This window comes from Nesoenas mayeri (genome assembly GCF_963082525.1).
Source record: "Nesoenas mayeri genome assembly, chromosome: 2".
Classification (NCBI taxonomy): Eukaryota; Metazoa; Chordata; class Aves; order Columbiformes; family Columbidae; genus Nesoenas; species Nesoenas mayeri.
The window spans coordinates 106,887,470-106,901,034 of NC_137543.1; the positions used below are offsets into that span (position 1 = coordinate 106,887,470).

At 38.6% G+C, this 13,565-nt stretch overlaps 1 protein-coding gene across 1 annotated transcript in view; it reads left to right on the forward strand.

Annotated features, from left to right (window-relative positions):
* TPK1 (thiamin pyrophosphokinase 1) overlaps positions 1–13,565 on the forward strand; it is a gene marked incomplete at both ends in the record, with an annotated part of 307,976 nt that overhangs the window by 111,941 nt on the left and 182,470 nt on the right. The window contains one exon of the mRNA XM_080338654.1: positions 3,750–3,819. Within this exon, the coding sequence (XP_080194780.1) occupies positions 3,750–3,819 (70 nt within the window). The remainder of the gene's footprint in view (positions 1–3,749; positions 3,820–13,565) is intronic.

The following is a 13,565-nucleotide window of genomic DNA, read 5'->3' on the forward strand; positions in this document are numbered from 1 at the left end:
ATAATAATGATACATGTTCTTCCAGCTAATATATATAATTACTTTTTATCAAGTAAGGCTTGGGTCATAGCTATAGAAATAATATTATATACTGGCCTCCAGCCAATCAGTTAATTACCTGGTAGCTACTTAAAGCTCCTGGGGCTTTGGTTCATTCTGGTGTACGTTATTAACTTGCTGGTAAAGGAACAGTAGCTCATAAATAGTTTCTCTAACTAACTTTACAATGCTACCCAAGTCTAATTTTTTTTAATTGTTAAGACTGTATATGTGGGGGACAGCTTTAAATTGCAGTTACGTAAGGAAACTATTTTGATTTGAGGTAGCAAATAGTAGCCTCGTATCCATGTGAACAGCCTGCAGGTGTCATAGACCTGTTACTCGGGCACCTTCCTGTCTTTGGGAGAATCTCAGTAGTTTTACATGTACTAGACTGAAAAGTGATTTGTTTTGTAATACTTTGTTTTGTTTTGGTTTGGGTTTTTTTGGTTTTTTTTTTTTTTTTTGGTCATGTGCTTTTAAAGTGATAAAATCACATTAACAGATGTTAGGCCAGGCTTCACTTGTATTAAGTCCATTGAGATAATTTACAGTAGTTAAGGCTCTGGCTGTTTTAAAGTAGTTGAGACAGATGATAGACTCTTTCATCTTTCTTTTTCTGTGTCTTATCCCTTCTTTTTTTTTCCCCAGAAGTCATAAGCTACTTATTTGTCTGAAATGTGAGAGAATAGATATAAAAATCACTGTTCTCCGAAAGAAAAAGCTGCAGCTGTCTTCAGCCTGAGAAGCACCCTTTAGACAGGGTCTGTAATCAAAGTTAGAAAATGTTTTTTTCTGCAGCATTCTTACAGTTTTGGTTATAAAGAGTGTATGAACTGATGAATTCCTTTTGTAGAGAGAAAGGATTCTGTAGTTGCTTAGATCTGAGGCTTTCCTTAGGTGCCTTATATCTACTAAATAAACTGATAGCCTGAATAGCTACTTTAAGGACAGGTATTACACACTCTTCTTGCAATAGACCATTACTAAGTTCTGTGAGAGGTGAACTCCCTGCGAGAAGTTAATATGCCCAGATGAAAGTAATTACATTAAATCTAGTTTCAGCTGTAACCTCAAGTGTAAGTGGCTGGCCAGTTACCATAATTTAGAAATTATCGTAGCTAATACAATTTGTCAGGATCGAATCTGCTTGACCTTGGCTTGTTAATATTAGTTTGGATGGTGTCTGGAAGGTGAGGGTGAAGTCAGGTAAGGAGACAGAGCAGAGTGTGGTTTGTGCAAGAAGGCTGAGAAAGGTGGTGCTTACCATAGAAGGTACTGTAATACTATGGACAAGAGAAAAGAGAGGTCACTGGAGCAGGAGCAGTGCTAGAAGAAATACTGAGGAGCTCCATGCCAGTTTTCCTGCCCTACCCATTCTTGTAGCCTGCTGGAAAAAAAGCTGCTGTACCCAAAGCTACCTGTGATGAACTGGTAATTTTTGTGCTGCCTTGCTTTCTTCTGTTTTTTCCAAAAAGCCTCAACCAAGGTTGCATGGTGCTTTGTGGTGGATATATTTGTACAGAATATTCCCTGTTGTGGGTGTTCAGCAAACAAATAAGAAAGAATGGCTTAAAGATGAGAGCAGATACAGAGATGAAATTTGTTGTCTCTGTACAGGCTGGCTAGGTTGATGGATAAGCTAGGGGAATGGGTGAATTGCCCACCTAATGAGAGCCAAAAGGGAAAATGTAGGTTTGTATCACTAAGGATAGGTGGTTCTGGTTGAGAAATGAACAGCAAAGCAAAGTGGTTTTAGCTGAAGAGTGGATTCTCAGCAGCATGAAGTGCCTGATCCCATTGTGTATACCTTTTTTTTTTCCAAAATATGGGTAGGCTGTTCCTTTTCTTTGTCTCTCCTCTTTTTTCCCTTTTCCCTCCTCCCCCTCAGTCCTCTGGCTTTCAGCCCTCTCAGGTCTACCAGTCGGTCTCTCTTCGCCTGCAGACCTGGAAGGAACGTTCTGCTCTAGTGTAGAAGCAACAGCTTCTTTTATCTTGTGTACTGCGGTTATCTGACTTGGGCATCTCAGAGCAAAACTGATAGACTGCTAAGACAAGATGGTCATTTTCAATCTTGAATAGCTTATCATCTTTTAAAAAATCTCATTAAAGAACTGTGTGTTGGTTAAATGATGATTAATAGGGATGCCTATGAATATAATACACCAATCTATTTCTGATTTTGTAATAATAGTATTAGACTTTTCTCTCTTTCCTGACTTAAGTCTATATAAACAAAGGTATCACAAGAGAACAGCATGTCCGTGCTTGTTTAAATCAATTGGAATTAGTGGCACGTGTCCTTTACAGTCCCCAAGTTATGTGGAAGCACTGAAAATTATTGTAGCTTTGCTCCTTTTATACTAAGATAGTTCAAGATTTATAGCTGAGACCTAACCCATTTGCTTTATATCAGATGATTCAAACAGTCTGTGGAGCAGTGTAGGAACTGTAGTAGACTTATCATTTTTGTGTCATAAGAGGGGAAAAAAGGAGAAAACAAGTATTGCCATACCTAACTATTTTTTTCACCCCAGTTTTTATGCAGGTCATTATAGAGCCACCATTGTGAACTCTTTGCTTGGGTGAGAAGATGTCGTGGTTTAACCTGAGCTAGAAATACAACCACGATAGCCGCTCACTCACCCCCACCCTACCCCCCCAATAGGTGAGAAAATCAAAAGGGAAGGGAGAAACTTGGATTGAGATAAACACAGTTTAATAAAATAACAAAATACTAATACACTGCTAGTAAACATATATGTATAAAATAGAAATAAAAGATACTCAGGGCAATTCCTCACAAGCTCTGTCCACAACTGAACAGCCAGTCCCAGCAAGCAGCACGTGATCCCAAAGCTGATACCAGAGGGAGAAAAGAGAGGAAAAACACAGAAAAGTCCAGAGTCTTCTGCAAAATGGCAAAAGGTTGGGCTAAATGTCCTCACCAAAACTCCCCCAGCTGCACCCCAGAGCAAGCAAGAGTGGGAAAAAGCAGAAGAGCCAACAAGAAGGCCCTGACTTCTTACATAATTAGCATGATGCTAATGGAATGGAATACTCTCATTGATCAATCTGGATATCAGTCAAGCTCTATCCCATCTCTTACCCCCCTTCCTCGATGCCTCACAGCCCTGGGCAGAGATCAGAGTATCCTTGGCTCTCAGACCAGAGCAATGTAAAACATTAGTTCTGTGCTGAGGTGTTATCTGCTTGTTCTCAAACTAAGTCCAAATAATGAGTGTGCTAGCTATGAAAAAGAAAGGTTTCTAACTGCATGAAGAAAATTAACCCATTTTCAGTCAAACCAGCACAGAAGGTTGTTAGGTTTAAAGTTCAAGTTCTCATTTGTTCAGACAAGTACCTGCCCATACATGGAGGATGGGCCCTTTTCAGGTTTTGAGTACTTATCCTCCGTAAGCTGACTGGGCATTAGGTTAGGATAGATAGAAATAAGCCATTTGGAAAGTACAGGGGCACAGTCAGATGAAGATTGGCACTAGTTTGATAAAACAGGTTCAAATGTCTATTTAGAGAAGCAGGGGAAGTAGTCAAGTACAGGAAGCTAAAAGCCATATGAGGTCTCTAAGTTTATTCCCTACACTGCAATGAACAAATGAGTTTACACAGAAATGTCATTAATGGAATAACTGGTTGTGTTTTTTTGTTTATAATACCAATATACTGATGATCTTTTTCTTTACTTGCAGCTGCACTGAGAGCTTGTGCTGATGGTGGTGCCAATCGTCTCTATCACATCACAGAAGGAAGCCAGGACAGGTATGTTAACAATATAGTTGAAGTCGTTGAAGTAATCTCTTCTCAGCGAAAGTGAAATATTGAGGAACAGAGTCTGTTTAGTTAGTGAAGTAGCTGCCTGTTCTGTGCATGGTGCTTTAACAAGCTGCAGCAGGTAGTATTAACATAAATATTTTCTCCGTGTTATCTTTAATTTTTATTCCCAGCTACAATTTTTAAAAACACACGAGTAGCCTGAAATACCTTTTTTCCTTAAGCCCACTGGTCTTTTTTCCTCTTGAAAGCTCTTTCAGTCTGTCTTATTTTATGCATCTATCAGAGCTAGGCCTTTGATGGAGCCTCTGAAAGAGCTTGCTGTGCCCCTAAAAAGGGTTGACTAGAGGAACATCTGGTGCCTCTCGCCAGGAGCTGAAACAAAGTATGTCCTCTTCATTAATCTTGTGAGGCCTTAGAGGAAATCTGTTTACTTTGTGAAGCGAGATGGGTAATAAAATAAGAAGTCTACTTTTGAATTCTTTCTGAATTAGCATCAGGGCATCAAATGTGATGAAAGGCTAGTACAGAGGTGATCTATAAACAGATATGCTAGGTGAGAAAATATGACCGAAAGAAGAATGTGTTCTTGTTTTCTATAATGGCATTAAAATTGTAAAATATCCCAGGTTTCTGCCCCAGAAGTGTTGAGCTGGAGTTGTGATGCAAAATACTGAATTCAAGTGCTTTCTCATTTTTTTTAGTGGAACCATGGAATGCTGAAGTTACTAAGGGTCCTTTTTGCTTGTCTTTAGGATTTGCAGTTGTTTTGAGCAAGAATTCATAAATAAATAGTTTAATAAATGCAAATAAATTAATCAAGCTGACTCTCAGGGCAAAGGAATGAGACAGATGTTCGGTAGAACTTACAAACTTCTGACAATTTTGTTCATACAGCAAAAGCTGACATATATTTTGTGTTTCATCTCACAGCAAGAGATGCCATGACAGAGGCTGCGGAAAGTGTGGTTTCCTCCTGTCCTTCAGAAAAAAACTAGAGTTGGAGAGGAAGACTGTAGTCTTAAAGTAAAAGTTAACTTAAAATTTCTTCTTTGTTAGCTGTGAGAGGTTTGATGGCTGAGATCTGCAACTGCTAAAACTGAGACTAGAGTCTTCCAAGCACTACTGACTGTTGCTGGAGTATTCCTTCTGTAATTTTCCGTTTCTCTTCTCCTAGAAGTTGCTTAGAGAGCCATACACAACTTAATCTTGAATTCAAACAGAAATGTACTTGACTTGCAGCAAACACTTCTCTTTGATAATGGTGATGCTTTCCAAAGAACAACATTTAATAGCTTTCATTTTATCTTCTTCTGTAACCTGTTCATCTCTTCTGTGCATCTTTATGTTTGTATTAAATAAATATAATTCAGGGGAAAATGGATGATTATACCTTGGCAGAATAGTTCTTTCAGTCTTACATACTTGGCCCTTGGTGTATTCTTTTTCCCTGTCTGTCTTCTTCTCATCTTAATTGCTTTGGGTAGATATATTTTACCTTCAAAGTGATTCTTTTGAAACAAAAAAAAGACCTGCATAATTTTGATTTTTTTGTCTTTAAAGAAATCATTCTGCTGGAAGGAATATTCATTTACTTCTCTGAAGTATTTTCCCTTATATTCCCTGTCCAGTGCTATTAAAGAGCTGTCTAGTCAGTCTACTGACATGCTAATCAATTTTTTAATGCTGTTTTAACCTTCTGTTTAAAACTCTGTTTTATTCAAAGTCCTGATATCTAATTGTGTTGCATCAAAACCTAAAACCTATAGCCCTTCAATTCTAGAGAGATTATTATATCCAAGAGATACAAATAAAGAATAAAGAACTTGATTGATATTTTGGGCTTGATACTCAGTGACACTGAAGTTTGTGAAGAATCTTTTAGAATTGGAATAAATTATAACATTCTGGGGAAAAGCTTGCAATATAGAACAATTACAGTGTTGTCTTTCTTTAGAACTAAGTGAAGTAGTTGTTGCTATTTTGAAGAGTCCATTTCCAAATTCTAGAAAAAATATAAGGCTCGAAGTGATCCATCCTTCTTTCCCTTTGCTTTAAGGTGAAGACAAACCTATCTTTTCCATTCCTGGTGCATACCCAGTTGGCTGGTTCTTAAAAATCTTCAAGTGTGTGCTCCTCTCATGCTGCCACCCCTTCATTCAGCTTCTTCTGCTTTAGGCTAAAATGTACCCAGCTTGTTTGGTCTTTCTTTATTGGTCATCTTTTCTTATTGGCCTCTCTTCAGTTAGTTCATGGCTATCTTAAAGTGCTGTGGCGGAAGCTAGGAAAGATGCTCTGCAGGAGACTTCCCAGTGCTGAACAATTGTTTAACTTGCTCTCATGTTAAGCTGGCCTGCGCTGTCAAATGAAAAGCAGCAAGAGTGGATTCAGGGACCCCCATTTTCCAGCCTACATCAGTTTGCTGTTTTCTCCACCAGTGTCTTGACTGGTGGAGAAAAATCTGTGCTTGAGTGGTTCACCTATTCCCAACAAGCAAAGGAAGCTCTCACGTTCCTCTCTATAGCAGTGATGCAGGTTGACTTAGCAACCTGACTGTGTGGCATGAGATTAACATATGTAAGATGTTATATATCTTCATCTGTGTTTGTGGTGTCATTTTTAGGACGTGTTTGGTGGGTTTTCCCAGAAGCTTCTCTAAAACCTAGTTCAATAAATCTGAAGTGCAATTATTCTTGTTTAAAAGGAAATAAACCAACCAACCCAAGGAAAACTTCATTTCTGTAACTACTGATGAGGAGAAATAATCCCGTTTTTTTTTCAAAAAATGAGTTAAAACAAATTACCTCCTAGAGCAAAGGGGCAGTAAGAGTAACCAAAGGGGCAAGATAACTTTTCCACAGAGGGGCCCATCCTTGGGAGCTGTCGGTGTTGGGGACACAGGAGAGGCAGGAGGGAAAAAGGAATGGACTCCTGTGTTCTCTTGCTTTTCCCTCTCTGGTTCTACACCCAAGAAAGGTTGTTTTCCTTACACTGTTTTTCCTTTGTTAACATCAGTTCTCAGCTAATCAGAGTTAAAGGTGAGTTACTGATCTTTATGGGGTTTTTGCTTTGCCTTATTCTGTCTGCCTTGCCTATCCTGTTGTGTATTTCCTTAGTCACTACGAAGCACTGCTATCCACTTCAGAGTTAAGTTGTTGCTTTTCTGTATCACACTACAGCAACTTCTTTCTCAACACTTTCAGATTAAATCTTGAGGCATCGATTAACCTGTGTGTCACTGGCTTTGGGGTATATGAAGGTGAAGATGCATTGGAAACTATCATCGTATTGGCACTTGTAAAAACAATCATTAGAACTTGTGTCTCAGATGCTATTTTCCAGAGAGATGTCAAATCCATCGTGTACTCTGGTTTTGCAACATCAAGAGCTTCAGGTCAAAGAGTGGAGCAGTGTGCTCTATAAGAGGAAGGATAATCCTATCATAAAAAATATTGGCTTTCCGGGGTTCTGTTTAGTATTTCAGACTTACTGTATGGCATGAGGTGGGCTGCTACAATCACTAAGAACAGCACTTCAGCTACATATCCAATTTCTTTCTGTGAACTGCATAGAGTATAAGAGTAGCAGTGAAACTGAAAAATGGTAGTTTATTTTGATGTAATATTTTCTACATATAAAACATACATGAGGTGAGCTTAGATATATGCATGAAAATGCAATTGCTGCTATAGAATTCTTCTCCAGACTGGGCATACAGGGAGGCAGCTCCAAGAAGCTCTACACGTATGTTTGAACATTAGGAACAAATTTTGTAAACATTTCCAGTTGATGTAGGTGCTAAATTTCAAGCATGGACCTCAAAAAATCTTTTTGGAAGCAACTTATATTCAGGAATACAGATTGCTACATAAACTTTATCTTTTGGTGACATCCTTCCCACCTTCTCCCCCCTGTAAGGATTTAAATAAATCATTTAGTCAGAATGAATCAAGGGTATTGGTTGTACAAGGTGATGTTATTTCTTTAACTTGGATTTAGAAAACTCTTCTATGTCCCCCACTTCATGTTGAAAAACTGAATTGGAAAATAGAATTCCTAATTGTACAGCTTTTACAACTTATGTTTACGGAGTTTTGTACTTGTAAGTATCAATTAATAGATTTAGACATATGGTAAACTTTCAATGCTGACTGCGCCTGAAGAGTTTCTTGTCCTTCACATGCCTGCAAATGGTTTCCAGAATTAGCCAATCCATCACCTTCCCAGGGATTGAGGTGAGTCTGAGCAGCCTATAGTTCTTAGAGTCCTCCTTCTTAAAGACAAGACTGACATTTGCTTTCCTCCAGTCTTTGGGCACTTCTGCCAGTCACTATGATTGATCAAAGATTATCAAGAGTGGCCTTGTAATGACCTCAGCCAGCTCCTTCAGCACTCATGTTCATCTCATATGGGCGTGGGGACTTATGTATGTCCATTTTGCTTATGTATTCCCTGACCTGATCCTCTTCCACCAAGGAATATTTCTTGATCCAGTCTTTCCCCTGGTCTCTGATGCCTGGGATTCCTGAAGGCTGGTCTTGCTAGTAAAGACTGAGGCAAAGAAGGCGTTCAGTACCTCAGCCTTTTCCATGTTCTGTGTAACCAGGTCCCCTGTCTCATTAAGCAATAGTCCCATATTTTTCCTAGTCTTCCTTTTGTCACCTATGTACTTATAGAAGCCTTGTTGTCTTTGACATCCCTGGCCAGACTCAGTTGCATTTGGGCTTTAGCTTGCCCAACTTCATCCGTCCCCAGGCAGAGCTCCATGCACTCCAGCTGCTCTCTCACATAAAGGGCAACTCCTCTTCCTCGTCTTCCCATCCGGTCCTTCCCAAAGAGCCTACATCCCCTCATTGCAACACTCCATCTATGTTTCCGTGATCCCAACAAGATTGTAGCTCTGCAACTGCACGGAGATCTGTAACTTAGTTTTCCCCATGCATTCTCTAGGGCTTTATTTTGCCTCAAAAGTTTGAAAAGAAAACAGTAGGCTTAACTTCAATAGGAAGACTAAGCTAGTATAACTTCCATGAGGAAAAGTAGTCACATTTTTTCCTTGCATGAAAGGTAGAAAGATAACTCATAGTGGAATTGTCTGTATATTTTGATGGCTTCATGTGTGCATTTTGGCAATTAGTGAGGGTTAATAGTGCCAATTCACCAGCCATCTTGTCTTCCTTTCGTTGACTTGTTCAATTAGGTATTTATATCTTACATTGAATTTAGCTAATCCTAGAAACCACTGTCTTCCATTGTCAAGATCATAGAAAAAGAAACAGCAGGACAATAGCTAGAAATACCCATATGTAAAATGACATCTTTTGTCTTGTTTCTTGAATAACCTTCTGCTCATGGAAAAGTGTGTCCCTAAAAGGATTTTAGGGTGAAGAATTCATATATCCTTCACTGTATTTTGTATTGGATTAGAAACAGGGTACTTATAAAGGTAATTAGCCATTGATGTAGCTTAATGTAGGGCTGAGAGGAATTTTTTGCTTGAACTCTTCAGATTAAACTGGATATTGTTTTTAAGCTATCTTGTATCCAGGCAAGACTTAAAGCACTGATGCAGAAAGCATCAGAATGAGATTTTTAGAGTACTGTGTTATCCTAGGAGAGTACAATGGTGTTCTTGTCTTTAAAATCTGTTCATTGTATGTTTTCGGGAGGATGAGAGAGAGTTCTACATGTGAGGTTTTTGATTTGTTAATGTTGGTATAAGGATATGTTTCAGTAATGTTTTTTTAAGAAATTACCTCTGAAACTGTGAGGTCAAAGCTATTTATAATGGCTTTCTTGTTGCTGGTGGTGTGGTGAAGCATTCTTTGAATTGAGGGATTGCCATCTGAAAGCCAAGAAAGTTGAAAGCTTGAGGTAGTGCTTTATTTTTTCAGACGGCTTAAGGGAATCTTTTACATCAGTCATTTTTACCTGACCTAAAAACTATAGCAGTGTTTAAAGATCATAATCAGGATCTTGAGTTTATCCTAATAAATTCTGTGGTATAGTTCAGAAACCCCATCCTTATCTATAGTATTCTCCTTTAAGAAATACCTGACTTGAGATCCATTTTAAATCCTAGCTTGCTTTAAGATCATCTTACATTAAGATCATATGGGTTTTGTTTTTTTTTTCATTTATATCTTCAGTTTAATTACTTTCACTTGATTACATTTTCAAATACATTTTTATTCTAGTAGGTATGCATTGTAAATACAATTCAAAGTTTGTTTCAGAAACAATGAAGAGCTGAGATATCTAGAGATGAATATAAAGAGATATGCATAGATTTGGTCCTCAATTTAAACCAAGATTAGCTTCCTGTATTGTGAGATGTTTCCTGAAGGGCAATAACATCACTAGGAATATCAGGCTTCTGTTGCTTTTCCTAGTCAAGATGGAAATCATAGAATAATAGTAATATTTATAACTAATAATGATGGGAAGTGACAGTGTTACCCGTTTTGACTCCTGCAAGTTAGACCTCTATTAAAAGATTGCTGAGTCTCATCAGACTCTTACAGAAGTTACGAAATGGCTAGCTTTTTATCCATGATATACATGTGCGTACAGGGATGCATGCATGCCTTGTTTCTTTTATTTCAGGAGACACTGAAAGTAAGTTACTGCCTTAGTACAGGACGATGCTTTCTTTACAGGAGAAGAGTAAAAAAGAAAAACACTCTTAGGTAGAATTTCTGGATATGATTCACAAGTGGCAGAGGCATATGTAGGAGGTTTCACCTAGAGTGACAGTGAGAGTATTGTCTCTATTTTAATGGAGAACTGGGAATCAAGACCTTTTTTTTGTTTTCAGTTTGCTCAATGTCATCCAGTGTGTTACCAAATCACAGAATGTTAAGGATTGGAAGGGACCTCAAAAGATCATCTAGTCCAATCCCCCCACCGGCGCAGGAACACCCAGATGAGGTTACACAGGAAGGTGTCCTGACAGGTTTTGAATGTCTTCAGAGAAGGAGACTCCACAACCTCCCTGGGCAGCCTGTTCCAGTGCTCTGGCACCCTCACTGTGAATAAGTTTCTTCTCAAATGTAAGTGGAACCTCCTGTGTTCCAGTTTGTACACATTGCCCCTTGTCCTACCATTGGTGGTGGCAGACTTGGTCTCTATTAGGACTCCAGGTACCTGCACATTTTGGCATTAGGACTCTGTTATTTTAGTGACATCAACAGACCTAAGTGTGAAACTGTGCTTTTCTGGAATGATCCTAATCTTGTGTAGGAGTAGATGGCAAGGACCAGGACAAAAGTCTGGGGAGATGAAGTGATGGGCAAATACAAAACAAATGGACAGTTTGACACTGGCTTTCAGTGAGGTGCTCTGCCCTTAAAACTGTGTAGTTCCAGTAAGAACACCGTAAGCCAAGTTATAATTACCAACCAGGAAAATAAAGGGTCATGATTTGTCCAGAACAGTAATTCTGGAAAACAAAACAAAACGGGAAAAAAAGTGGCTGAAGAAAGGAGAATGTCAGGACACTTTCAGTTAATCCCAGGTCTCTCAATCAGAACATTTGTATTGCTTCAGCTTCTTCTTCAAATAGCTGTGTCTGTGCCCCTTAGTGTACTGTAAGTAATGTCATTGCCATATGGGTGATTTCTGGCTTTATGATATGGTAAAAAACATTTATGGCCACCTGGATGCTAGAAGTTAGGACCTCATAGTGATAAAATATCTGCGCATTGAGTCACCGCTGGAAAAAGCAGCTCAGAAGAGCGTCCTGAGCTGGTCTAAGAGCACTCTGCACTTTATAGTGTTTCGGTTCGTTGTGTCTAAGGAGTAATTCTCAGGATCTGAGGAAAGCTGCCTCCATGTGTAGCGTTAAGGTGAAATGTATGCCTGTGTTTCTTTTGGATCTCTGAATATCAATAGAAATGATTAGGCAGGCGATGCTTGCTTTTATGGAGCAATACTTTTTACAAGTGTTTGGGGTTGGATGGGGAGCTGGGAGTTTTCCTGTGTTTGAAACAAAGCAAAACTAGAAAGTTCTTGCAAACCTCAAACCAGGCTGGGTCTTTGCTGCAATAGTGCTTGTCATTTAAAATATGAACTTTATTTTGAACACAGCAAGAGCAGTCTTAGATTTGAAAGAAGCTCTGTTAAGACTGAGAAGAAAGCCAAGATTGCTTTTCAGTGCGGGAGCACAGAAATACATGTGCTGTCAATGCCTTAAAATGAATGTTAATAAATTACCTTGAAGTTGACTGATCTACACTGCTGCCATTCAGAGATCTGGGGAAGGATTACTAGTGCTGTAGCACCTGTTCACTTTTTCAGCTATTTTTCTTCATAGTCTAGAAAATTTTTGGAGAGAGCAGATACAGTACCTTCCAGGTGACTTCAGCTTACAGAATATTACATAATGGGACTGAACACACATAACACTCGCAGATAAATTATTCAGATTAGTTTTTGCTGTCTCTAAAATGCTCTTTCAGTAAACTTATTAGTGATTGTTGGAGCGTAAACATATTCTGGATGTTTATTTCTCAGTTTTCTGTCCTATTCTCTTTCTTCAGTAGGCTCTGCTCTCTTTTTAAAAATGTGTGAAAAGCAGAAGTTTTTACTTTTAACAATTTGCATTCAAATAGGCACCTTTTGAGAACAGAGGATTGTATATGCCAAATCTGTTTAAAGTTAGTGTTAGTGAAGCCAGTAGCTTGCGAATGGGGGACTTTATGCATTATAGAATATAAGGAGAAGTAAAACTTTAAAATATAAAACTATTTATCTTTAAACTATTTTTTCCTAAGTCTTCTGCTAAGATTTGTTTTTAAACCTTGTTGTATTCCAAGAGTGTTTCTATTTTACACATGGACTCCTTCAGGTTTTCATTTTAACGTGTTTTGTGCCACAGTTGTTTTCACAGAAAATGCTATCAAGGACAAGGAACTGTGTTCTCAAACTATGATCAAGGCTACTTATTACAGTTGATAAATGAGGATAATCAATAAATTAACTACTTAAAGGCAGTTGATGAGCGCTCTTTGTCTTCTGATGAGGACAAGCCATGGAGCAAAGACTGCAGAACCAGTTGCAAAGCCATCCACACGAAGGGTTGAACATCAGTCAATTGGACTAGGTAAGGTTGCCAGGCAGCTCAACGAATCCCACAATTGAAATCACAAGGATTAATCTTCGGCAAAAAGTTAGAGGCCTGAGACATCATAGAGGCAGATTTGTTCTGCTACCAGAAGTCATTTGCTCAAGCATGTGGATAACATGTACAGTGGTACCTCCAAAGCATTCTTGGATACATCTGTATTCAGAAAAACTCAAAGCTTCTCCTGCAGCTCATAGTTATATAAAATCATACTCCTGGGTGTGCACACTCCTCTGCAAGCAGCATATTACCTAACTTATTTAGGTGGCAGTCTGGGTTCTATTTTTGCAAAATAGGGGAGAAAAAGTCTTCTAATGCATTTATTTAGTTGTATTTTAAAAGAGGTAATTTGCTGTCTCTCTCTTGCATGCAGACTTTATTTTTTAAAAGTTTGGGGCAGCATACCTGGAAACCATAGTGAATGTCAGTTACAGAGAAATGTAAAGAATTCTGAGTTTTGAGCAAGGGAAGAAAGATCTGTTTGGGTAACAAGAGAAAATACAGGGGACAGTGATGTTAAAAGATAGTAAAAAAGCAGTTCAAAATGGCATAAACCAGGGGTGTCAAACTCATTTTCACTGCGGCCGCATCAGCCTCGCAGTTGCCTTCA